The following is a 27,507-nucleotide window of genomic DNA, read 5'->3' on the forward strand; positions in this document are numbered from 1 at the left end:
TAACACACAATTAGACATATTTTATCTATTTAAACAGTAGAATTTCGCAATCTGCTGTTTATGAGATTTCCATGTATCCATAATTGGAAACATTCTGCAGTTCAATGTTAGACCGCTGCGAGCTTATATAACATCTTTATTTATTTTTTCCCATGGTAACCATAAGCTTCTATAACATCATCAAGACTAAACAATGGAACTAACTCAGGAAACTGTACAGAAATTAAACTAAATCCCCCATTAGCAGCTAAGATTAAGAAAGAAAGTCGGGTGTCCCAAGTATAAAATGATTTCTGGAAGTGCTTCCAGAGATGGCACTTCTGGAGAGCACTTAAAATGGTTTTAGCTCGTGGAGTTGGTACCTTCTTGATCTTGTGAAGTATCTGTGAAGATCAGCGCAGCTGAACTATCTTCTGGATCCCGCAGAGCATCATCACCTGACAACACTGGATCAGAGGAAACATCTTCTACATCATCAGGATCATCAGAAACATCCTCTTCAGACTGTTCACCTTCTAGCCTCAATATTAAATTATGCATGACGGGCGGCTGTACAATCTCAAACTTGTGTTCTGATGTGTGCTGCTGATTAAATCGGCCAGTAAGCTTGGAGGAAGCGTTATAGCACCCTTCACATAGGTCAAAACCTATTTTCTCAACACAGTCTTTGCATTTGTATCGTTCACCAATAATTGGACACATCTGAATAAAAAGCAAGGGTTTAGTAAATTTAACCAGTTCTAGGCAAAAGGATGGTGAATTTTACATTGGATTTGGACGGTTTACTAAACTAGTAGTTGTAGTAAGAATTTTAGAAGTGGCAACAGAGACATCAGAAAAGGGTTTATTTCGCATAGTTTAGAGGTTAAACTAAGAATTCATATTCCAGTAGAGGTTTATCCTATCAAACCACTCTATGAGATCCAAAATTTATGCCAATGGAAGAGGAAGGAAATGATACCTGTTGGCATATATGAGACTATTTCCATTGTTCTTGTTATTATTATTATTATTTTTTGGGTCTTTGCTTAAGAATTGGATTTGCTTCTGCCAACATACCTACTGAGTGCCAGTAATAATTCCAAGGTAAAGAACACCAGCCAAGGTATACACCCTTCGTTTCATTTTTTCCAATAGCCAGTAAGATTACTTGTACGTTTGAGATTTTTGTTAATGCCCATAATTTTCAAATTTTAAAACACGTCAAAACATATTTTAGAGGTTCAAACTTCAAAGAATGCTTTCAACCAAGCCAAGGAGCCAGACGCTGAGATCCCAATCTTTTTAGGCTGCTTGTTGGCTGCAAACAATCCTAGAGGATCTATTACGACAATATTGAATATGTGATCTTTGACAATGTTTTCTGACATAAAAGGACATCAAAAAATCAGTTTTGTTCAGAGAAAGTAGTAATGTTTGTCTAAATGGATCCAGTACTAAAAAGGACAAAACCACTTACAGAGTCATCACATCTAGGCTATTTGTAACTATCAGGTTGTCAAGAATCATTCATCTGGGATTAGTTTTTCCTATTACAAGAATCATCAAGCAACTCTGCCACATTTTTGAGGAATGGATCTGGCATTAAGAAATGAAAGAATAATGACATTACCCCGCAAAAGTCACAACCAATTCCAATATGAACCTTGGGCCCTTGGCCAGACCACCAGGACGAGTAAATATTGGTAGGCATTGACGATGTCCGGACAGCATGCTGCTGAGCTTGTGTTGAACCTGAATATGAAATGCCACGGAAGTCAGAGCCTGCTAATGAAAGTAATAAATTTTTGGGAGCATCACGAAAACTGGATCAAACTATATATGCTACTTAATGTATAGCAAGAAGCATGGGTACTCCTATAAATATACCAGCAATTCTCATATACTCCTCGTTAAATTTGGATGCGGAAATAAGAAATGCAAATAGGAAAATGGAAGAGAGAAAGATGGAGAACACAGGTATATACATGGTTCAACGCTAAGGCCTACATCCTAAGGGCTACATTTCTATTTTTCAGATCTATATATTGTTTGAGTACAAAGAGCCTATATATAGGCATGGTAAATATAAGAGAATATAAAAGGTATAAAATAGTCAAAGGAGACACCGTGATTGGTGAAGGGTTTTGCTCCACCGTTATATAGAAATATCTATATATTTCAACACTCCCTCTCAAGTTGGAGCTGTAACAACCCAAATCCTCATGAATCCGGATCATTAAACGGGTCCTTACCCGACCCAAAAACATCCGAGGGTAACACGATCATTTCACGCTAAAACTAAATATCAAAGTCCAAAAAGGACAAGGTGGTAATTTGCCACAATTCAATAAATTGAGACTCAAAGGGTAAAACAGTCATTTACTTGCATCACATAATAAATAAAATAAGGTTCGGGGTAATATAGTCCATTCGGTGGTCAAAACATAATTATTTCATTTTGGTGGGTCATAAAATAATTACTTGTTACATCACTTAGGTGCCAAAGTGAAATTTTAAGAACTTAAAATTGCAATTACATAAGAGACAGAAACTGGTCGACGTATGTACATTATACGTCGACTGGTTTGGGTTATGAACAGTGAAAACCCACTATCAGATACCGGTCGACGTATAGGATTTTACGTCCACTGGTTTGGAACATGATACCAGTCGACGTATGGATGTGCAACAATGACCTACACTGCCAAGATACCGGTCGAGGTATGGGAAGTTACACGTCAACCAGTTCTGGGAAATTCTCACTTCCACTTCCCACTGTCCAATGTAAACCTATGTACACCAACATTTGGTAATTAACCACCCACACCATTACATTCACGTACATATCTAGATACATTTCAACACTAAATTACAGTATCAACCACCACGTTTTTAACGTAATTCTCCACACGTTACTAAAATTACATAAAAGGATTTAGAGTGGATGGAACTTAATTACATTACTCCAAGGGCTATATACAAAATGAATCCAATCATTTTACATGTTGTAAAAATAATACATATTGAGTCAACATTTTTACAAAATTAGGACTACAAAAGGTAACAAAAAAGACATTTTCCTACTCCAAGCTAAGGCTGAGTTGGATTATCGTCAGCTACTTCTTTTCCATGTCCTGAAAAAAAATGATAAATATAGTGGGGTGAGCAATTTGCTCAGTAAGTGGCGCTTAAGATGCACCTCTTGAGTCCCCGTGAATCCAAAACAAAGAATAGGCCAATGGGGTCGGGATCATACAATTTAAGAGAGAATGCAACATAGTCACCAATCTCAACACAAATAATAAGATGAAATGGAAATGCAATGCATGTCGATATTGCTCCCCATTTTCACATTTAAAACCATTACTTTCAAATTATTAATATAACCCGTCCTTTGGTGACCTCGCAGCGACACGAGAGAAGGATTGGCTAGTGTCCCTGACCTTTGGTACCCCCGCGGCGTCATTATGGGGCCCAGCTAGCTCAACCGTGCTAGGGCGACTCCCTAATTCCCTCTAGGCTATATTAACACTCCGGCCCTTTGGTACCCCCGCGGCGACTGGGTTTTCTCAAATCAATTCAAATCAATCTTCTCCCCAAAAAAAAATCCCCTTTTTATATTTCCAAAACATTTTCCATCATGCAACCCCATGATTTACATGTATATATCATGCTCTTACCACTTTAACAATAGGGATTTTCACATAATACAATAGAGCATGCTTCCATCCATCATTCAGAGCATGTAATCAACACAATAAGCATAAAACTCATTATATAAGCATGTTTTTCATTTAACACAATCAAAACAAATGCTCATATATTCACATATACACAATTGAAGCATTTTAAATTACAATTAACATAAACAAGCATGTTGTGGCACAATTCAAGTAGATTGACTCACAAAAGTGCAAGAATATGCGGATTAGAAAGCCCCTATCTCAAATTAACATAAAACCCTCAAAGTGGTCTCTAATTTTGAAGGCCAAGAGAAGACTCCAAGCTGGAATTGTTGGTATGAATGCGTAGAGTTCGTCGTGGGCTTCGTTTTGCCTCAAACGGCACTCGAATCCACCAAGAATTGAGGGAGTTATCAAGATTCAAAGCTTGAAGCCAAAATAAAAGAAAAATGAAGGGAAAATGGAAGAGAGAGGGAAGCTTACGGGGGAGAGAAAGATAAGAGACCAAAAAATGCGGTCTCTAGACAATAAATGGGATAGTGGTGGGTCCCGCCATTAACTTCTCTTTTCTCTTTTTCTTTATTCTTTCATTCTACACCACGTACACTTATAAATGCACATTTAACATGCAATCAATAAATAAAATAATTATGATGCAAATGGACCCAACCCAAAACCCCTGTACACAACTGGCACACTCCGCAGTGTCCAGTACGCAGAATGACAAAAGACTAAAATGCCCCCCCTCAGCGAAAGAATTTTAAAAAAATGGAAAATGACGAAAATTGAAAACATCACAGTCTCCCCAACTTTAAGGGATTTCGTCCCCGAAATCAAGCCATACCTGGGGAAGAAAACAACGCCGGGTACTTGGAGCGAACCTCTTGCTCAGGCTCCCAAGTAGCCTCCTCGGCTCCGTGGTGTCGCCAAAGAACTTTCACTAGCGATATCGTCTTACCCCTTAACACCTTCTGCCGTGTGTCAAGAATCTGAACTGGTCCCTCTTCATAGGTGACATTTTCATCAACGTCCACATCAACCAAATCCAAAATGTGAGATGGATCCGGTTCATACTTCCATAGCATCGACATATGAAAAACATTGTGAACCTTGTCCATCCGTGGTGGTAAAGCGAGTCTGTAGGCAACCTCTCCTACACGGTCCAATGAATCGGGGCAACAACTTGCCACTTTTCCCAAATCTCATCAATCCCTTCCGTGGAGAAACCCGTAAGAAAACATGGTCTCCCACCTCAAAAGATAGCGGTTGTCTTCGCCTATCCGCATAACTCTTTTGTCGACTCTGAGCTGTGAGCATTCTCTGTCTAATCAATTTAATCTTCTCAGCAGTTTCGAGTACAATGTCGGGTCCTAAGGCGGCTGTCCCGCCTACCTCAGTCCAACAAACCGGAGACCTACAAGGTCTGCCATACAACGCCTCAAATGGAGCCATCTCAATGCTCGCCTGATAACTGTTGTTGTAGGCAAACTCAATGAGTGGTAGATGATCTTCCCAACTGCCACCCAAGTCAAACACACATGCCCGAAGCATATCCTCCAAAATCTGGATAGTACGCTCCGACTGGCCGTCCGTCTGTGGATGGAATGCCGTACTTAGGTGCAACGCTGAGCCAAATGCTGTTTGAAGTCCTTCCCAGAACTTCAAAGTGAACTTAGCATCCATGTCCGAAACAATGGTTACTGGAACTCCATGTAACCTTACAATCTCCTTCACGTAAAGAACACCAAGCGCCTCTGCATCATCTATTGCCTTAATAGGCAAAAAGTGAGCCGTCTTGGTCAATCTGTCAATGATGACCCATATGGCCTCGTTGCCTCTCCGTGACCTTGGAAGACCTGTCACAAAATCCATAGCAATCTGCTCCCATTTCCACTGCGCTACCAGCAATGGTTGCAACAACCCTGCCGGTCTCTGATGCTCGGCCTTTACCTGTTGACAGGTAAGGCACTTAGCCACAAACTGAGCAACATCTTTCTTCATCCCATTCCACCAATACTGACGTCTCAAATTGTGATACATTTTAGTACCACCTGGATGAACTGCAAAACGGGAAGTGTGAAACTCCCGTAGAACATCCTCACGACAAACTGTGGGAACAACCAACAAATCTCTAAACCGTAGACCCCCATCTGCATGCAAGGTCCATTCCTTCACTGTCTCACCACTGAAGGCCAAAGCGTGAATGGCATCCAAATCCGGATCCTGTCTCTATGACTCAATCACTCGTTTGACAAGAGTAGGCTGAGCCACAAGACTAAAAAAGAATGCCGACTCATTACAAACATCATCATCAAAACACTGCAATCCCATTTCTGCCAAATCTTTGAGCATATTCCATTTCCGAATAGCCAAACCGGCCAAAGTTCCACGAGATTTCCGGCTTAAGGCATCTGCTACCACATTTGCCTTACCCGGATGATACTGCAAGTCAAAATTGTAGTCCTCCAAAAACTCAACCCATCTTCTCTATCTATTGTTCAAGTCCTTTTGGGAGAAAAGGTATTTGAGGCTCTTGTGATCCGAGAACACTTCGAATCGCTCACCATACAAATAATGTCTCCAACACTTCAATGCAAAAACAACTGCTGCCAACTCCAAGTCATGAGTAGGGTAGTTATACTCATGAGTCTTCAACCGTCGAGACCCATAAGCCACTACTTTACCATCCTGCATTAACACATAACCCAGACCATCCCGCGAAGCATTACAATAGATTACATAACCCAAGCCACGCTCAGGTATCACCAACACTGGAGCCGTTGTCAATCTTGTCTTCAACTCTTGAAAAGATGACCCACAGGCTTCATTCCATACAAACTTAATCCCTTTCCGGGTCAAACGAGTCATAGGAGCTGCCAAACGGGAGAAATCTTTCACAAATCTCCGATAATAACCCGCTAGACCAAGAAAACTACGGATCTCAAAAACGTTCTTGGGTTGTTCCCAATTCAAAACTGCTTCAATCTTTGATGGATCAACTAATACTCCACCTTCTGAAACAACATGCCCCAAAAACTTCACCTCTTGTAGCCAAAACTCACACTTCTCATATTTGACATACAACCGGTGCTCCCGCAAAATCTGTAATACAGTACTCAAATGGATCTCGTGTTCCTCTTGAGTCCGCGAGTACACAAGAATGTCATTCACGAAAACTACCACAAATTGGTCTAAGTAATCGTGAAATAAACGGTTCATCAAGTCCACGAATGCCGCTGGCGCATTAGTTAAGCCGAAAGGCATAACGAGGAACTCATAGTGTCCATACCGTGTACGGAACGCTGTCTTCGGGATATCCTCATCCCTAACCCGCAACTGATAGTATCCTGACCTTAGGTCAATCTTCGAGAAACAACTGGCTCCCCTCAACTGATCGAACAAATCATCTATCCTTGGCAAAGGATATTTGTTCTTGATGGTGGCATGATTCAACTTCCGATAATCAATGCACAACCTTAAAGAACTATCTTTCTTCTTAGTAAACAAGACCGGTGCGCCCTATGGTGACACACTCGGTCGGATGAAACCTTTCATCCTCAAATCATCAAGCTGCCTCTTCAACTCTTCCAATTCAACTGGTGCCATACGATACGGTGCCATAGAGATTGGCGCGGTATCGGGCATCAGGTCAATTGTAAACTCCATTTCTCGGTGTGGAGGCAACTCTGTCAAATCCTCCGGAAACACATCCAGAAAATCACGAACTACCTCCAGATAGTCTTCTCCTACAACATCATCTTCTTCGGCTAGAAGACTAGCCAAGAAATAATCTCCACGACTTCGTTCTTGAATTCCATACAAAGATGAAGGCTGGGAATCACTCCGATCTCCTATGAAAAATAAACAATCTCCCTCAGGAGTGCAAACTGTAAATCTTCCTTTGAAACAGTCAATCGTGGCACGAAAGAAAGCTAACCAATCCATCCTGAGGATTACATCAAAGCTAGTCATCTCGAGGAGGATAAGGTCAAACACAAAAGTCCGCCCGGGTATCACGATGGAACAATCTCTCACAGCTCTGTTCAAAGACACTGAAACCCCAACTGGCGTATCAACACATAACCCCGGATCCATGAAACTAACCTCTAACCCCGATGCAAGTGCAAATGATGATGAAATGAAGGAATGAGATGCACCAAAGTCAAAAAGAATGCGGGCCCAAGAACCAAACACTGGAAGTATAACTCGGAGAACTGACGGTCCAGGAGATGGATCAGTCGGTGCAAGTGCAAAGACACGTCCCTGTTGTGCGTGTGCTTGAGAACCACTAATCTGAACACCAGACTGCTGTGCCGACACAGTAAGAGTATCCCTCCTAGCTGGTTGAGAACCTTGAGAAGACATGGCAGGTTGTGGTGGTGGCGGTGGTCTGAACCCTGACTGAACTGTAACCGACTGTGACGGTCTCTGCCGAGACCCTCTGCCACTACCGGTGCTTGCTCCCTGACTCGGACAATCTTGAATCAAGTGACCCTGCTGGCCACACCTATAGCAAGCCTTTGGAGCTAAAGAAACTGAAGACGATCTCATGGGACAACTGGACTTGTAATGCCTTGGCTGCTGACACTGGAAACATACGACTCCACTCTTGTCAGACCCCGCTGGTATATGAGTGGTAGGAGCGGATCGTACAAACTGTTGCCCCTGAAACTGAGACGAACCACCCTTGTTCTTCTTCCAAGAAGGTCCTTCTGAAGATGGCCTTGCACCTCTCTTTTGCTTCCACTGCTCTCTTCTTGCATCCTTATCTTTAATATCAGCCTCAAGCATCAAGGCTCTTTCTACTGCTTCAGAATAAACTTTGATAAACTATGCCGTTATCAACGGCCTCATTCTATCATTAAGACCGGAAACAAATTTTCGAGCCTTGTCAACTTCATCTTTTACCATTTCCGAAGCAAAGCGAGAAAGTGAAGTGAACTTGTTCTCATACTCCACCACTGACATATTGCCTTGAATAAGGCCAAAAAACTGGTCTTTTAACTCCCATCTTTTAGAAAGCGGAAAATACTTCTCGTAAAATAGCTCCTTGAACTTATCCCAGCTCATCTCTTCCACCTTATGCCGATTCGTAACCATCTTCCACCAAAGTTTGGCATCCTTAGCAAACTTGTAAGTTGCTAGGATGATCTTTAAATGGTCCTCCGTCACATCCATTGAGGTCAATTGTGTTTCAACTTGATCTATGTAGTCGTCTGCTACCATTGGATTTGCACTGCCCTCAAACATTACTGGCATCAATTGAGAAAATCCTTTAATGATATTGAGACGTTTCTGAGCTGGCGTCTCCTCAACTTGAACTGTAGGTTGTGGTGCCGACTGCGACTGAGCCGCAATCGTTGCCCTCACGGCACTTTGCAACAAACAATTCAACTCCAGTGCAACAGAACATTCACCTACTTCTACGGGTGCTTCAATGTTATCCCTCCTTGTGGGGACAACTCTCTGGGAAATCATGTCCCTAAGAAGTGTGTCCTCATCATTTAGCTTCTCTGAATTAGAGCTAGAGCTCTCGCCAACATTACCCCTAGTCGGCCTAGGGCTAACTTCCCTGGTTTCCTCACGCCGTGACATCGTACTATAAAACGAGAAAACAATTCAAAAACATGATGCTAAAGTCCACCGTGGACGACTCAACATAAAATGATGACGTACCATCACTTAGCATGCACAACTATACAAGAAACATTTTAACGTAACATTTAAGCACGTAAGCACATAAGCAATTAAGCATGCTTGTTCAAGAAATAAACACGTAGCAAGTAGTCACGTAAACAATGCAAACAACTTCCCATGCAACTCTATGTAGGCCTCTACCCGTCGTCCTATAGGTTTTCTAACCAAGGCTCTGATACCATTTTGTAACGACCCAAATCCTCATGGATCCGGATCATTAAACGGGTCCTTACCCGACCCAAAAACATCCGAGGGTAACACGGTCATTTCACGCTAAAACTAAATATCAAAGTCCAAAAAAGACAAGGTGGTAATTTGCCACAATTCAATAAATTGAGACTCAAAGGGTAAAACAGTCATTTACTTGCATCACATAATAAATAAAATAAGGTTTGGGGCAATATAGTCCATTCGATGGTCAAAACATAATTATTTCATTTTGGTGGGTCATAAAATAATTACGTGTAACATCACTTGGGTGCCAAAGTGAAATTTTAAAAACTTAAAATTGCAATTACATAAGCAATAGAAACCGGTCGACGTATGTACATTATACGTCAACTGGTTTGGGTTATGAACAGTGGAAAATCCATTGTAAGGATACCGGTCCACGTATAGGATTTTACGTCGACTGGTTTGGAACGTGTACAACGCCTACACCATTACATTCACGTACATATTTAGATACATTTCAACACTAAATTACAGTATCAACCACCACGTTTTTAACGTAATTCTCCACACGTTACTAAAATTACATAAAAGGATTTAGAGTGGATGGAACTTAATTACATTACTCCAAGGGCCATATACAAAATGAATCCAATCATTTTACATATTGCAAAAATAATACATATTGAGTCAACATTTTTACAAAATTAGGCCCAACTACAAAAGGTAACAAAAAAGACATTTTCCTATTCCAAGCTAAGGCTAAGTTGGATTATCGTCAGCTACTTCTTTTCCATGTCCTGAAAAAAAAATGATAAATATAGTGGGGTGAACAATTTGCTCAGTAAGTGGCGCCTAAGACGCACCTCTTGAGTCCCCGTGAATCCAAAACAAAGAATAAGCCAATGGGGTCGGGATCATACAATTTAAGAGAGAATGCAACATAGTCACCAATCTCAACACAAATAATAAGATGAAATGGAAATGCAATGCATGTCGATATCGCTTCCCAATTTCACATTTAAAACCATTACCTTCAAACTATTAATATAACCAGTCTTTTGGTGACCCCGCAGCGACACGAGAGAAGGATTGGCTAGTGTCCCTGACCTTTGGTACCCCCGCGGCGTCATTATGGGGCCCAGCTAGATCAACCACGCTAGGGTGACTCCCTAATTCCCTCTATGCTATATTAACACTCCGGCCCTTTGGTACCGGCGACCGGGTTTTCTCAAACCGATTCAAATCAATCTTCTACCCAAAAAAAAATCCCCTTTTTATATTTCCAAAACATTTTCCATCATGCAACCCCATGATTTACATGTATGTATCATGCTCTTACCACTTTAACAATAGGGATTTTCACATAATACAATAGAGCATGCTTCCATCCATCATTCATAGCATGTAATCAAAGCATAAAACTCATCATATAAGCATGCTTTTCATTTAACACAATCAAAACAAATACTCATATATTCACATATACACAATTGAAGCATTTTAAATTACAATTAACATAAACAAGCATGCTGTGGCACAATTCAAGTAGATTGACTCACAAAAGTGCAAGAATATGCGGATTAGAAAGCCCCTACATCAAATTGACATAAAACCCTCAAAGTGGTCTCTAATTTCGAAGGCCAAGAGAAGACTCCAAGCTGGAATTGTTGGTATGAATGCGTAGAGTTCGTCGTGGGCTTCGTTTTGCCTCAAACGGCACTCAAATCCACCAAGAATTGAGGGAGTTATCAAGATTCAAAGCTTGAAGCCAAAACAAAAGAAAAATGAAGGGAAAATGAAAGAGAGAGGGAAGCTTACGGGAGTGAGAAAGATAAGTGAAGATGCAAGATTTCATTTCTTCTCTCTTTTCCTATCTCTCTCTCTCTCTAGAATTCTTCCTCCTTACTTTCCACCTGTCATGGTCTATTTATAGGCCATCACCCTTATTGCTGTTAACTGATTACATTGGGCCTATATTCAAAAGCTCTCTTCCTTCTAGGCTTGATCTTCCAATGGGCTTGACCTTCCTCGGTGGATCCCCCAGGTTCGGCCCATTCCAGGGCGCTTTGGCATGAATCCTACTTCAATCATTCGACCCGATCCCGTTTCAGCGAACTATATCCGGCCCATGCCACTTGCCGCATCCTCAACTGCCCCCATAATTACCCCTTATTGATTAGGGGGTAATTATTAGAGGCTGCTAATGATGACCTGACGGCTCGAGAAAATCGTGTGGGAGAATGGACAGTTAGATTTAGGGGTCGGCGTTTCGAGATTCAAAAAAAAAACTCATCGCTTTCCTGACTCCTCGGCCCTTGGGCTCACCTTGTCTTTATAAGCTTCATAGATTCTCCATCGATCCTCTTTACCGTCTCCATCTCACCTTCTGCAATTTGAATCCTCTCCGGCGATCTCTCGCGAAAGATCTTCCTTCCAGTGGCTTTGCAGTACTTTCTGCAGTTTTCACTCTCTAAGGTTAGTTTCATTTGCATTTTTCTTTTGGAAGACTTCTTTCTCCTCCTCGGAATCTTCATTCACTCTCACCATGACAGTAGATCTAGACGTTCTTCGCATGAAACTTCACCTTCCTGACGATGTAGAAATTAGAAACTGCCCCCGAGAGGTGAATATTAGAACCGGTGCTGGCCTTCTTCCCGGCGAGGTCCTGTTTTCACTCCTCCATCTTAATCTCCTTAGGTTTCCTTTGCATCCTTTCTTTTGCTATGTTTTCAACAAGCTAAATCTTTCCCCTTTGCAAGTAAACCCCAATTTCCTTAGGATTTTATCTGTTATGCTACTCCTGATTCATGACAGAGGTCTGGATCTGGACCTTGTAGATCTTCTCCTCTGTTACAAGGTCAGCAAGATCAGAACTGATGAACCGTTTTACCACTTTTTCCCCATCGAGAAGAGGTCCATTTGCACGGATAAAATCAAATCCGAGAAGGGCTGGAGGAAAAATATTATTGGGGTTAGGGGAGCCTGGTTCTCTCCAGCTGCAGAGGATTTCCCTATCCCGAGCGCTTTTGGAGAGTGCTCTGTCTCTTTTTACAAGAAATATAAAAACCATAAGAGTGACTGTCCTTGCGAGATTTGTATTCCTCGTTTTTGTACTTTCTTGTGCCATTCCTTAGGCATTCCTTGTGATGATTTGAGCTACAGTGTGTGCAGGGATAGGGATAAACTACCTGAAGCGGTACGTTCTGACCAACGTTCCCTCCTGCTCGGACCTTCTCACCTCAGACAATCTCCTCGATATCTCAGTCCTCGGCAAGACAATGAGCCAACTCCAGATCCCTTCCTTCGGCAGGAAGAAAACTGCCCCCAGGCCTGCTATCACCCCTGCATCAAATTCCTCACCGGCTTCAGCATCTTCCTCCGCTACCTTTTCTGATACCACTCCTTCCACCGATCCATCGGTGACGGCTGCTGACCTGGTCGCTAACACGGCGACTGCCAGTCCGAACGTTACCCCTTCTGTCAACAATCCTCCTGGTTCTACTACTGCTTCCGCACGGGAAAAGGCCAGAGGAAAAAGGCATCAACCTGACAGTGCCCTCAGCATAGATGACGTTCCCTTGTCTCAGAGGGTTAGGCCCTCTGGGCCGAATGTGATATCCCTGGCGAGACCTCCTCAAACTAGGCCCCCTACCCCTTCTAGGCATGCCTCCGCTTCAGGAACGGCGCCATGGAGCCCTCGCTTCATTCGAACAGACGGATCGTCTGTAAAACCGACCGAGACCATGTTCAAAGATGGTCAGACCGCAATGGCTTACTACAGGAGTATGTGGACTCCTAAGGACATCGAGGTAGCCAAAGGTCTGTCTTAGAGGGAGGTGTTCAGCCGATTTCCCTTGTCCACCATGGAGGTAACTTCTGCCCCTTAGTCAATAAATCTTTACACTCTTTACACTTATTTTCTTCTAACCATCTGCTCGGCTTAACCAGTTGTCCTGTATATCTCTACAGACCTTGTACGGGATGATGGCTATGCAAAAACAAGTTGAGCATGTGAATGCCAAGGTCCGCACGCTTTCTGACAGTCTTAATGCAGCGAACAAGGAGAACGATGATTTGGCTGCTCAGAAGACCGGGTTGATGGTTTAGCTTGGTAAAATTGAAAAAGAGAGGGATTCGCTGAGGAAGGAGACTGACTCTCTTCAGGATGAGAGGAATGCTCTGCAGCTTGAAAAGAGCGTCTGGCACACCGAGCGGGAATCCCTAAGGCTGAGAAGGAAGAACTGCTACGCCTTCTAAGTGACGAGCAATCCGCTCGGATGGCCTTTGAGAAAAGGGCCTTGGATAAGCGCAACGCTTTACTTGATACCATCAGCAGGGTAAATGGTGGTATGCTAGCTCTGCATGCTCGGTTTTCTAGAGTTGGAGCCCTCAGATATGCTTAGGGGTTCCGAGAGGATTACGCCGATCCCGTTCCGGATGAGGGTCAGACTGGTTCTACCCCTGATAATGTTGATAAAGAACTGGATATTGACCCTCCTGGTGTTTATACCGATCCAGACTCCACCGCTGCCGAGGGCATATTTGATGAATGTCAGGAGATTGCGTCTTCTCGGATCACTCCTACTCCTCCTGCTGCTCTGACTTTGGACATTCTTCCTCTGTCCACCTTGACTCCATCTGCTGTTACTGCTGAAGATAACCCTCAGCAGAATGATTCTTCCAACGCTGTTGAGGGTAGGACTCAACAGAACGATTCTGTCATTCACCTCGACTCTCCACCTCATGAGGACGGCGACACTACCAATAATGAGGAGGCAGCCCAACATCATCAAGAGGCCGACGAGGCAAACGCCTCTTACTTAGAACTTCTTTTTTTTTTAAATGTACTGACTTTGGTATATTCGCCATCTTTACACCTCATTTTTTTTTTGTAACCCTCTGAACCTTATTAATGAGATGGCCGACTTTTGATCAAACTTTTTATGTAAACTTCCTCCTGTTTTTTTTTTTTTTTTTTTTTTTTTGGCAAGTGTTTGGCGTTCGGCTCATAGTGCCAACTGCCACTTACTTTGCTCAGGCGCCTGGCGTTCGGCTAGAATGCCACTTGCCACTAGGCCCTCTATTTTTTTTAGCAAGTGTTTGGCGTTCGGCTCATAGTGCCAGTTGCCACTTACTTTGCCCAGGCGCCTGGCGCTCGACTGGAATGCCACTTGCCACTTGGCCTTTTATTTTTCTTAGCAAGTGTTTGGCGTTCGACTCATAGTGCCAGCTGCCACTAACTTTGCTTAGGTGCCTGGCGCTCGGCTGGAATGCCACTTGCCACTTGGCCTTTTATTTTTCTTAGCAAGCGTTTGGCGTTCGGCTCATAGTGCCAGCTGCCACTAACTTTGCTTAGGTGCCTGGCGCTCGGCTGGAATGCCATTTGCCACTTGGCCTTTTATTTTTCTTAGCAAGTGTTTGGCGTTCGGCTCATAGTGCCAGCTGCCACTTACTTTGCTTAGCCTTTTAAAGAGGAGTGCAATCTTTATAAATCTCAGAAACTTATACATTCGACTGTTTTCAATTTAAAATAAACAAAATTCAGTATTGAATCTCAACTTTTTATTGATAATATCTCTTCAGAGAAGTAGCATTCCAAGGCTTGTTAACCAGCCTTCCGGCCATGGTTTATAAGGTATATGCCCCTTTTCCTATGGCCTCTGCAATTCTGTATGGGCCTTCCCATGGTGGCATCATCTTTTTGACTATCCCCACCTTCTTTTTCAGAACCAGGTCACCTGGCCTAAAGTCTTTGTGCTTTACTTTCCTGTTATGGCTGTTCGTAAGCGTCTGCTGGTAAGATGCGAGCCTTACTGCTGCTGCGTCTCTTTTTTCTTCCAGCAAATCGAGGTTAAACCTTAGCATACAGTCATTATGCTCACGGTTCCATGCCAAGCTTCGAACAGTCGGAACTAAGTGCTCGACTGGTATAACTGCCTCGGTTCCATACGCTATGGTGAATGGGCTTTCTCCTGTCGGTCGTCTAGGGGTCGTTCTGTAGGCCCATAGGACGTTCGGCAGTTCATCTAACCACCTTCCTTTCCTTTCCTCTAGTTTCTTCTTGATACAAGTAAAGATTGTTCTATTTGTAATTTCCGCTTGTCCATTGGCCTGTGGGTGACTTACTGCTGCCAGCTTTTGATTAATTCCATATTCCTCCAACAGCTCTCTTACTTGCTTACTGTCAAGGTTGGTACCATTATCCATGACGATTGACCTCGGAACACCAAACCAGCAAATAATATTTACTCCAAATGAATCGTCTCACATGAGTTTGAGTAACGCTCGGATATGGCTCTGCTTCCACCCACTTAGTAAAGTAGTCTGTAGCCAGTAACACATACTTGTTCTGAGCTCTGGCAGTTGGTAGAGGACCAACTACATCCATCCCCCATTGTGCGAAAGGCCATGGTGTGGCCATTACATGCAAGTCTTCAGGCGGTTGGTGAATCAGTGGTCCGAACCTTTGGCACTTATCACACCTTCTGGACAATTCTTCCGAATCTCGCGACATGTTTGGCCAGAAGTACCCTTGAGCCATTGCTTTGTGTGCTAATGATCTCCCCCCTGAGTGGTTTCCACATACGCCTTCATGAATAGCTCGTAATATTTGCCGAGCCTCTGTGGGAGTAACACACTTTAAGTACGGTCCGGAAAAAGATCTTCTGTATAACTGGTTATACACTACGGCGTACTTTGCAGCATTCGCTTTGATTTTCCTAGCCTCATCTCTTTGTTCAGGCAGAGTACCATCTCGGATGTAAGTTATGATCGGATCAATCCAACTTGGCTCATATGAAATAACATTCACTTGCCAAAGATCCGAGCCTGAAGGTTCTTCGAAAATGGATGGCTGGTTTAATATTCCCACTGGAATCACCCTTGCCAATGTTTCTCCAGAACCCGAGGCACTACATGCTAGCCTGTCGGCATCTTCGTTATACTCCCTCGGAATTTGAATGAATTCAATTTTTTCAAAGTTCTTCGCCTCCCGTATAACAGCAGAACGATATGCTTCCATCGTTTCATCCTTGGTTTCATACTCACCCCTCACCTGCCGAACGATTAACTGTGAGTCACTAAAAACATTCAAATTCCTGACCTTAAGTTCCTTGGCAAGCTTTATTCCTGCCAGCAACGCTTCATACTCTGCCTCATTGTTCGTGGCTGCGAATTTAAGCCGAAGCGCTTGGCTTAAGGCTGTACCTTCTGGCGTCTGCAGTTTGATCCCAATACCTGCACCCATCTGATTTGAGGATCCATCGACGAAGAGTTTCCATAAGCAACTACAAAGATTCTCCTCCACGTCCTCTGAATCACATTCTAGTAAAAAATCTGCCACCGCTTGCCCTTTGACTGCTATTCTAGGTTCGTATGTGATATCAAATGAGCTTAACTCTATGGCCCACTTCGTCATTCTTCCGGAGAGATCTGGTTTGTGCAGGATTATTCTGATAGGGAAAGTGGTTAGAACGATGATAGGATGGGATTCAAAATAATGCCTGAGCTTTCTTTTCGCATGCACTAGCGAGAGTATCACCCGCTCTGCCTTTGAATAACGTCTTTCGGCCTCAGTCATTGTCTTGCTAACATAGAACACTGGATATTGCTTCCCTTCTGCGTAGCGGATCAGAACGCCACTTGTCGCGATGCTGGATACTCCGAGATATAAACACAGCTTTTCGCCTGATTCTGGAGCTGACAGTACCGGAAGGTTCTGCATATATTTTTTCAGAGCAGTTAACGCTAGGCGTTGTTCATTTCCCCAAACCTGCCTGCCGTAGTTCCGTATTGTGTCAAAAAATGGTTTGCATCGATCCGACAATTTGGAAATGAAACGGCTCAGTGCAGCAATCCGTCCCGTAAGTGTTTGCACTTCTTTGATTGTCGTCGGCTCGGCATTCTTAGTCAGAGCATCTGCTTGGGCAGGGCTTGCCTCGATGCCTCTGAGATTAACCACGTGCCCTAGGAATTGGCCTGAACTTACACCGAACGAGCACTTGGTCGGATTGAGCTTCATTCCATATTGCCGCAACACATCAAACACGTCTCGAAGATGCTGCACATGATCAGCTTTCTTCTTACTTTTGACCACCATATCATCAATGTAAGCCTCCACTGTCTTCCCTATTTGTTCCTTAAAAATCTTGCTAATAAGTCTTTGGTAAGTTGCTCCGGCGTTCTTCAGTTCGAATGGCATAACTTTATAGCAATACGTCCCGCGTTCGGTAACGAAAGAAGTTTTTTCTTCATCAGCGGGGTCCATGGGGATCTGATTATAACCTGAATAAGCATCTAAAAAGGTCAAGCGTTCATAGTAAGCAGATAAAATGAATTAGATATAATTAATCTGAATATAAATGCATTCATACAATATGCAAGGTGAATTATTAATACTATCATGTATATTTAATTAAAATCAGTTTGTCAACCAACTAGTATAATAAATCTCAATAGTATAGGAATTCATTATCACTATAGGTAAACAATCCCTTTTAATTAATGCGGGTCCCTTAACTTCGTAGCATGATAAATCACACAATCAATATGTCAATAACTTATCCTGATAGAGGAGTTCATTATTACTATTGCTGAGATTCATTTGCTATTAGGCGAGCACTTCCATTAAAATAGTCTTCTGCACAACGACCACATTCGATAGCCAGTCGGGGTAGTACACCCTCTTACAAACCCCGCATCAAGCAGCTTGTCAACCTCCTCGGCAATAATTCGGTTGCGCTCGGGGGCAAACCGTCGCTGCTTCTGCTTTACAGGTTTTGCATTGGGGTTAACGTTCAAGGAGTGACAGGATACCGAAGGATCGATCCCTGGCATGTCTAGGTGACTCCATGCGAACACATTTGCGTTTTGAGACAAAAAATCAACTAATTCCTGCTTTTTCTCCTCAACGAGTCGTTCCCCTACTCTGGTTGTCCGTTCCGGTCGGAACTGATCGATCTGCACATCAAACAGGGGTTCTTCAGTCAAGCCTACTGGTTCCTCCTCTCCATTCTGCTTGGAGGGAGGCTCCTGTAATTGTTATTTCGGACTTACTGAACGAATGGGAGCTTTCCTCTTTCCGGCATGTTTCAGCGTTACAGAGTAACATTATTTAGCTGCAACTTGGTCTCCATGAATGTCAATCACTTTGGTTCCGTCCGGTCCCAGGCATCTCATTACCTGATGCAGAGTGGAAGGAACACCTTGAACTCTGTGGATCCACCCTCTGCCCATCAGAAGATTGTAAGAGGGATGAATTTCAACAACTACAAAGGTTTCCATCAAAACCCCCTCGGCAGCATGTACCGCTACCTCCACCGTGCCGACGGGTTCCACTCGCTTTCCATCAAACCCTAATAGTGGATTCCCGGTGGATTTCAGCCGATCCTGTTTGATCTCGAGCCGATCGAATGTATCTCTTGGCATGATGTTCGCACTACTTCCAGGGTCAATTAGAACTCTGCGCACCAAGCATTTGGCCACTGTCAAACTTATGACAAGCGGGTCCTCATGAGGGATCTGAACACGCAACAAGTCTGTTGCGTCAAACTTTATCTGCATTGATGCGCTCTGTTGGTGCAGAGTGTTTACACTGCCTATCCTTCTCTTCATCCGTGCCTGGCGAAGGCGTGTTCGAAGCAGTTCATCTGATTCCTCGGCAGGTTCTGGCCGACCGTGAATTGCATTAATTACTCGAACTGGTTGCGTGTTGTGAGAATTCGACTTCTGATTCTTCTTCACGTGCTCCATTGGTCGGTTCTGCTCCACCGCTGGTCCTTGAATATAACTTGCGAACTCCCCTCTGGCTATCAGCATCTCTACCTGTCTCCTTAGGTTCCTGCATTCGTTAGTCTGGTGGCCAAAATCAGAATGAAATGCACAGTGCTTAGACTGATCCCTCTGTTAGAGAGGTTGTCTGATTGGTAAAGGAGGTCGGAACTTATCTTTATTTTCTTGGTACAGTCTCGCTAGGGTAACTTTCAATGGAGTAACCAGCTCTTCCTCTCTGGGCCTCTTCTCAGATTTCCACGAGGAGCGTTGCGGCTGAACCTGTTTTTGCCTGATCTTTGCTTTGGTCTTTTCTTCCGTGGATATAACGGATGTCTTCCGAGCGTTTGCCGCCTCTTCTTCTTCCAAGCGCACAAATCCATCGGCTCTTTCGTTAAGTTCATCCATAGTCCTCGGCGTGTTGACCACCAAGCTTGTGTGGAACGGGGTGCCACGGTTCATGGCCAATATGAATGCTTGAACTGCCGTTGAAGGGTGACATTCAATAACCATGCTCTTGGTAAGGTTAAACCTGGTTAGGAAAGCCTGGAGACGCTCTTCAGCGTGTTGCTTCATTGTGAATAGGCTCGAAATATCTTTCACTGGACGCTTATTTCCATAGTATTGGCTTATGAACCGATCACACAAGCTTCGGAAACTATCTACTGAACCCCTCGGCAGGTTCTTGAACCAATTCAGAGCTGGTCCGGCCAGACTCGTAGGAAAGCACTTGCACATCAAAGAGTCATTCTCAGTGTTTAGAGCCATTTTCAGCTGGATGTGATACACATGATCGATCGGATCAGTCGTTCCGTCGAACAGAATGAAAACGGGCATGGAAAATTTCCTCGGACTCGGAGCATTCAGAATCTCATCGGTGAACGGTGAATCAACCGTTCGAGCTGCTGAACGGAGTGCTTCATTTTCCCTCTGGAACCCCGCGGCTGCTCTTTGGTCTACTGATCTCCTCTCTGAGCTGTGATAGTCGAACGTCGTCATGGAAGGCCGATAGATCGGATCAAATGATCTGTCCTTAACAAAGTCTTTGCGCCATGGAGGCATAGCTTTCTGACGAATCAACTCTATTGCTTCACCTCGGCTGAGCTTTTCTTGATGTGGATCAAAAGTCATTGCTTCGTTTCGCCTGATCTGCTCACGCCGTGGATCTATGTGAGTCGATCCTTCACGATCATCAATACGACGAAGATTTGGCGGCAAACCGTCTCGCCGGATTTCCTCGCGGTGAGGATCTACTAGATTGTTTCCAACCTCCTCACCGTGATGTGCTGCATCGGTACGTGCACCATCTTCTCCTACGGGGAGCGATCGTGGAATTACTGGAGCTTCTTGACGCTGCATTTCAGTCCTTAGATCTGCATTTTCTCTCCGGAGAGCTTCGATCATGTTCATCAACTCATCAAGTTTCACTTGCTGGACGTTCTCAGCCGTATTAGAGTTGTCACCCCCTATCATGATTCCGGATCGAAGCAAAGGCATGAATTACGAACTCCGAAACAGATCGAAGCGTTTCCGATGCAAACTCCGTTAGATCTGGGCTTAACTTCACCAAATCGTGATCACTGTTTGCTAGATCTGAACTTTTCTAGCTTCAAACTCATCGGATCTGACTGCAATTGAGCAAATCACAATCGCGTCATTCCGAAGCAAATGTCTCAGAATCCACAATAAGCAAGAATTCTCTCTGAACAAACTACAATCTCACTGATCTGGATTCAACTTCCAGAAACCACACTGCGTACTCAAACTCGATTGAACTAACATGGTACTGATCGGGCTCGAATTGATCTTCGTCCTCATTTCCCACAGACGGCGCCAATTGAAGATGCAAGATTTCATTTCTTCTCTCTTTTCCTATCTCTCTCTCTCTCTAGAATTCTTCCTCCTTACTTTCCACCTGTCATGGTCTATTTATAGGCCATCACCCTTATTGCTGTTAACTAATTACATTGGGCCTATATTCAAAAGCTCTCTTCCTTCTGGGCTTGATCTTCCAATGGGCTTGACCTTCCTCGGTGGATCCCCCAGGTTCGGCCCATTCCAGGGCGCTTTGGCATGGATCCTACTTCAATCATTCGACCCGATCCCGTTTCAGCGAACTATATCCGGCCCATGTCACTTGCCGCATCCTCAATAAGAGACCAAAAAATGTGGTCTCTAGACAATAAATGGGATAGTGGTGGGTCCCGCCACTAACTTCTCTTCTCTCTTTTTCTTTTTCTTTTTCTTTTTCTTTTTCTTTCACTCTACACCATGTACACTTACAAATGCACATTTAACATGCAATCAATAAATAAAATAATTATGATGCAAATGGACCCAACCCAAAACCCTCGTACACAACTGGCACACTCCGCAGTGTCCGGTACGCAGAATGACAAAAGACTAAAATGCCCCCCTCAGCGAAAGAATTTTGAAAAAATGGAAAATGACGAAAATTGAAAACATCACAGGAGCATGAATATCATGAATGCCCAACTTGCCAAAGAAACGCCTCCAAAGATGATGGGAAGGTGTTCGGAACAAAGCCACAAAATTGACCGCATCTTGCCAGGGAAATAAACCGGAACTTGCCGGGAAAAAATAACCGGATCTTGCTGGTGAAACTGGACAGGAACTAAGCCGGATTCGCCGGAACAACGCAGAGAAATAACCCGAACAAAGCCGAGAAAATGGCCGAAACATCGCCGGGTAATGACCGGAACTAAGCCGGGAAATGGCCGGAACATTGCCAGGAAATGACCGGAACTAAGCCGGGAAAAGCCGGAACTACGCCAGGAAAAGAATGTGAAGATATAGAGAATATGTTCCATGATAATAATTTCCATACTCCCCTCAAACTCTCTGTGATGATCAATCTAGGATCGATACTCTGATACCATGTTAAATTTGGATGCGGAAATAAGAAATGCAAATAGGAAAAGGGAAGAGAGAAAGACAGAGAACACAGGCATATACATGGTTCGGTAGTAAGGTCTACGTCTATGGACAAAGAGCCACTAAGGGCTACATTTCTATTATTCAGATCTATATACTGCTTGAGTACAAAGAGCCTATATACATGGTAAATATAAGAGAATATAGAAGGTGTAAAATAGTCAAAGGAGGCACCATGATTGGTGGAGGATTTTGCTCCACCGTTATATAGGAATATCTATATATTTCAACACTCGTGAATACATGTCAGGTGATTCCTAAACAAGAAAATGAAAAATAATTTGTTAAGTTCAAATAGGTATCTACATGTGTTTGAAATTCTTGAACTTGGGATACAACATTTCCAATATAGTAAATAGAGTATAACTGTTAGTAAAAACAATTCTAAATAGTCGGAGTGGTGTTTAATTAACAAGAAGTGTGATATGATAAGGAGAAAACTGTGTGGAATATTACTTATCAAAAAAAATAAAAAGTATCGAATATGGTCCCTGGTTTATTTTAATGGAACATAACCCTCAATTTTCTCATGAAACTTTTGAAAGATAAGTAACCTTACCCTTGATAAAAAGATATTTAAGCTGCTTAGTCCAAACACTTGCATTAGACTGGAAAAGTACAAAAATGCAGTCCCAGTAACGAATCGGGAGAGTTCTAGCTCCAACAAAGAAAGATATTATCCGTCTTTAATAATTATATATACAACAATATATAACAACATATATTTGTGTCATTGCCATTTCATATAATATTTTCCGGAATACATCATATTAGCATTTTGAAGCTGTATCCTATCTGTATTATCTGTCCATGCTTCAGACAGTAGAAAACATATCAAAATTTTGGAATATAAAGAGGGTGGATATGTATTCGAATATATGTACATATATTTACCTTTACATATGTGTGTGTCAGTGTGTGTATATATATTTTTTGTTTGCATGTAACTCATTTTGTGCAACCTATGCCACCCAAACTCAAGTAGGGATCAAAATTAAACTCAAAAGATCAATACCTGAAATTGGACTGCGAGGTGAATAACTCTATTGAACAATCAATTGCCAACATTGTTCCTAAGCCTACTAAGTAAAGGGTGAATGAAGAATGATAAAACATTTAGGACTTACATGTTGTTGGGCTTCCATATTGACAATCAGCTTGTTTGAGTACAGCCTCCTTCCTTGCTGCATATTCTTCAGAGAACTGCTCTTCCAAGATATGCTCAAGGACTAAACAAACTTTTGGGAACCCGTATGGATGCACACTTGGACAAATTTGACACCTACATACCTCGCCATCTATATTGATGATACAGGTTTCACAATATGCTGCAAAAGGGAAGACAATAACACGAGAATTTCTTTAATATATTTCTTTCAACTTAAATGTTCAACATGGCTATCTAAAGTTGTAAGGTTTACCATGGCCACAATTAAGAACTGTGGGTCGATATAGTAGCTGCTTGCATATAACACACAGAAGATCAGTAATAAGCACCTGATCACAAGTTCCGTGCACAAGCTTATTTCCATGCACACTTTTTTCTTGGGCAGTCATATTTCCAGTGGCTTCACAGCTTGACATTGTATGAACAGTAATCGTACAATCTTTAACTGGCACAATAATTTCGGATGAATCCTTGATTAAGGAAGGTTCCCCCACGCCAGAAGAAGATAATTCCACATGCACTTTATTTTGTGAAGTGTAAGAATGTGGAGAAAATTCCTCCGCATTATTGCACTCTTTGCTAGGATGTGGTGCAGATAAATGATCATTCAACCGAGGAGAGGAGTGCCCAGTTTCCTTTTCTTCTTCTGGAACAACCATAACAAACATAATGTTGTTAGATAACACAAGATAAAATGCACTAAGCAACGATTTCAGCACAAGTCTATTAATACATGCTTAAACATTGGGCACATTATAGTGACACAAAAGACCAGTAATAGACCATTGCTTTATTAAGTAGTTTAACTGAACACTTCCAAGCTTCAACAAAATGCCATCTAACTAAAAACTTTCTATTTTCACCCTCCTCAACACAATTTTTACCTTGCCCACCCTGATTTTGTGAAACATTTGTTTTCTCTAATCTCTCTAAAGTTATCATCTATTAATCTTCCTTCTAACCATCGTCCACTAATTCTGTTCATTTACCTATGTTCAAATTTTATAAGTTGTTAATGTAACCCAGTTATTTTTTATTAGATTCTCTATCTGCGCTCGTCTAGCATAGCATGGAAACCCTGCTCATTTCACTTGATCTGGTCATCAATCCAATGCCCCCTTCCTACTTCTCAAAACATTTGAATATCCTCAAGATTCATGTTTTAAGGCTCTGATAAAGTTTTATGCTGGCCGTCTACTCTTGGGGGAATGGCCCAATCATTTTCTTGAATATCCTCAACATTTATATTTTACGGGGCTGATAAATTTGTATGCTGGCTGTCAACTCTTTAACACAACTATCCTCCTTTTTCAAACTTATGACTAACTATGTACGGATATCAAACTAAGCACATTACAAATGGAATTCCCAAATGAAATAAAATTTAAAAAGAAAGAAAGAAAAGAAAGAAGAACAAAACATAACCAATGAACCTTGCTCAGACTTGAGATCAAGATATAGATGCAGTTTTCTGACTATTCACAGTAGTCAAAGAATAAATGTAGATATAAGTAACATTTATTAGTAAAAAAGAATCAACCATCTCACCGCTCACTTGTATTTCCCTTCTTTTATAGGCTAATGGGTACAACTTCAGAAGCAAGACGTGCAGTAAATGGCAGATACTGGGAAAATGATTATATGGTTGCCGACAAACTGGACAGCGTGATTCATGCCAAGTATTCATAGCTTTGTAGACACACCAGAAGCATGAAATGTGGCCACAGGCTGCAAACAAGAGAAAAAATGGTCTAGAACCTAATGAAGAAATAGCGAAAAATTTTCACTCTTTGTAACACTTACTTACCTAAGACAATGGGCTTGTAGAAGAGATCCCTGCCAACATAAATAATAAATAAATAAGAAAAGAAGAAGAAAAAGCTTTCAAATCGGTTATTGATCAAAGCAGAAAAATCAACTGTAAGTTGTGGATTCTTGATATGTGATAACTCTATATATATAAGGTACCAATAAACTCTTTAAAGTAGTTAAATTGGGGATACTCAACAACGAACACTTTCAAAACTTAATTTAATAATCCAGAAAGATTAAGAGATGACTCAGATAACAGGAGTTTTCTGTAATAAAGAGTTGCTTCTCAGGCAACTGAATGATTTATATTATATGATATTAAGTGCAGTGTCAATCAACATCTCCACATAGTGAGCATGGCTGATATAGATATGTATGAGGGATTGTGGAGAGACAAATAATAGTATAATGAAAAGAACTCCTTCATGATAACCGAGAGATGCACCGTTAGATGAGATAATTAGATATTCTAATGATGTGTGACAAAGCACAATTGGCTGTGCCAGCAAGATGTAGCAACACGGTTAAGGTTAAAGATTTCACGAGGATAGTGTTTCATGTGAATGAACAGGGCCGTGCATAGTGGAGAGAAAATATCTTATGGCATTATTGGCCTATCAGTTCAAAATTCATACACACACATACGTACGAACTCCATCAATCAGAATGGCAAGAAAAAAATTTGATAGCGGACCAAGATAAAATTAACAATGCTATGAGGAATTGAATATAGTTTGCAAATTTGTAGTGTAAGCCTCTTTAGTTTTTCTTACTTCTTCCATTCCACATCAATCTGTAGGAATTTGTTGACTATAACAAACCAAATATATCCTCTGCAACATACTTTAAACGCGTAAAATAAGCCACTGATTTACAATTTTTTTCACACACACGTTAAAATACCCATGCCCTCTTAACAAATTTCAATTGCTTCACTAAATTAGTCTCATTGTGAATTTCATTTTGAAAATTGCTTGCACAAGTAACACCACATCTTTGTAATACTATCATTCATTTCTAGCACATTTAGATATTAATCCCTTTAATTTACCAGGAAACCAATAAATTATTATATATGTATGTGTACACACACAGGTCAGAAGCCTTCAATATATATATATATATGTATATATATATACAGGTAAATTGCTTCCAATATATCTTGAAATCAGTAATTAATTGTTCAATAAAACAGATAAAATTGAAGCAATCTGAAATAAATAAATAATAAAGGAAAATCTAAGATTGATAAAGACTAAATATCTGAATCAATAACTTGATAAAGACTCACAGACATACGCAGCACTGGAACTCATCAGGAAATTCCTCACTTTCTGTTGCAGCAGACTCTTTGGATTGATTTTCCATGACTCTGTGTGTTCTGTTATGTGTTCGTCTCTCTCTCTCTCTGTACATATATATATATATATATATAGGAAGGAGAGGGACATAAGTGAACAGAAATTTATATTAAAATAGCTCAGAACGAGGACACTGTGGGTTGGGCTGGACTGGACTGGCTGCATTTAAGTCTGAAGTCTGAGTTCAGACTTGATTCAAACGCGACTGCTACCTCAAGCCCAGCCCACACATAACCTGATGTAATCGTTTACTAAAAAAGAATTGTCCAACAAATGTCCCCATTTGTAGCATGCTACTGTTGATGCCGTGTGGGACTTTGATTGATTAAAATTTATGATACTTTATAATATTCGTTCCTATTAAAATTTGAAAAGGATTTAAAATCTTAACTCTGTTTAAAAACTCAATTTAGTGTTTGCTTATTCAATTGAATGCATTTAATAACGTAATTTGAATATTATTGAAAATGGTAAGCATCATTTAAAATGAGATAAAATTTTAAATGATAATGACATCACTTATTATGAATGTAGAATGCTAGATTTTAAAAAATATTTATTTTTTAATTTTTTATTTTTTATTTTTTTGTTTTTTGATAATAGAAAATTAATAATCTGCTTTGTACGATGACAGTTTTCGAGAACTGTTGCCTAAAAACTCAATTGAGAATTGTTTCTAAAAACTCAATTAAAAAAAAAAAAATTTGTTTTTAGAAAACTATGTTTCATAATTTTCTAAAACAATTTTATATTTTTTAAATTCTTTTATAAATGCCGAACCAAGCATATTGTTACATTTTTTATTATTTAGTCTCATCGTGTTAAGTAACTTGTCTTTTTGTGCAGGATGAGGATTGTTCAAGGCTCACCCAAGTCCTACCTAATGTTATGATATCTTATACTAAAA

At 41.5% G+C, this 27,507-nt stretch overlaps 1 protein-coding gene across 1 annotated transcript; it reads right to left on the bottom strand.

The window, feature by feature from the left end:
• LOC132274858 (E3 ubiquitin-protein ligase PRT1-like) lies at positions 1-26,669 on the bottom strand. Its single transcript, XM_059776201.1, has 7 exons — positions 26,531-26,669; positions 25,235-25,263; positions 24,976-25,155; positions 23,681-24,073; positions 23,387-23,587; positions 1,613-1,734; positions 1-702 (listed from the first exon to the last, which is right to left on the bottom strand). Exons 1-7 carry the CDS (start codon positions 26,653-26,655, stop codon positions 343-345), a joined length of 1,410 nt encoding a protein of 469 aa, XP_059632184.1. The 5' UTR covers positions 26,656-26,669; the 3' UTR covers positions 1-342.
• Between the last annotated feature and the right edge of the window lie 838 nt (positions 26,670-27,507).

The sequence above is a fragment of the Cornus florida genome, unplaced genomic scaffold (assembly GCF_030987335.1).
Source record: "Cornus florida cultivar Cherokee Brave unplaced genomic scaffold, ASM3098733v1 CherokeeBrave_3.0.0_Hap2_Chr09, whole genome shotgun sequence".
Lineage (NCBI taxonomy): Eukaryota > Viridiplantae > Streptophyta > Magnoliopsida > Cornales > Cornaceae > Cornus > Cornus florida.

Coding starts and splice junctions, on each gene's coding strand:
- LOC132274858 (XM_059776201.1), bottom strand. CDS start 26,655: ATGTACAGAGAGAGAGAGAGACGAACACATAACAGAACACACAGAGTC. Junction 25,156..25,234: donor CTACAAGCCCATTGTCTTAG/GTAAGTAAGTGT, acceptor TCTTGTTTGCAG/CCTGTGGCCACATTTCATGC. Junction 703..1,612: donor TTGGTTGTGACTTTTGCGGG/GTAATGTCATTA, acceptor CTTTTTATTCAG/ATGTGTCCAATTATTGGTGA.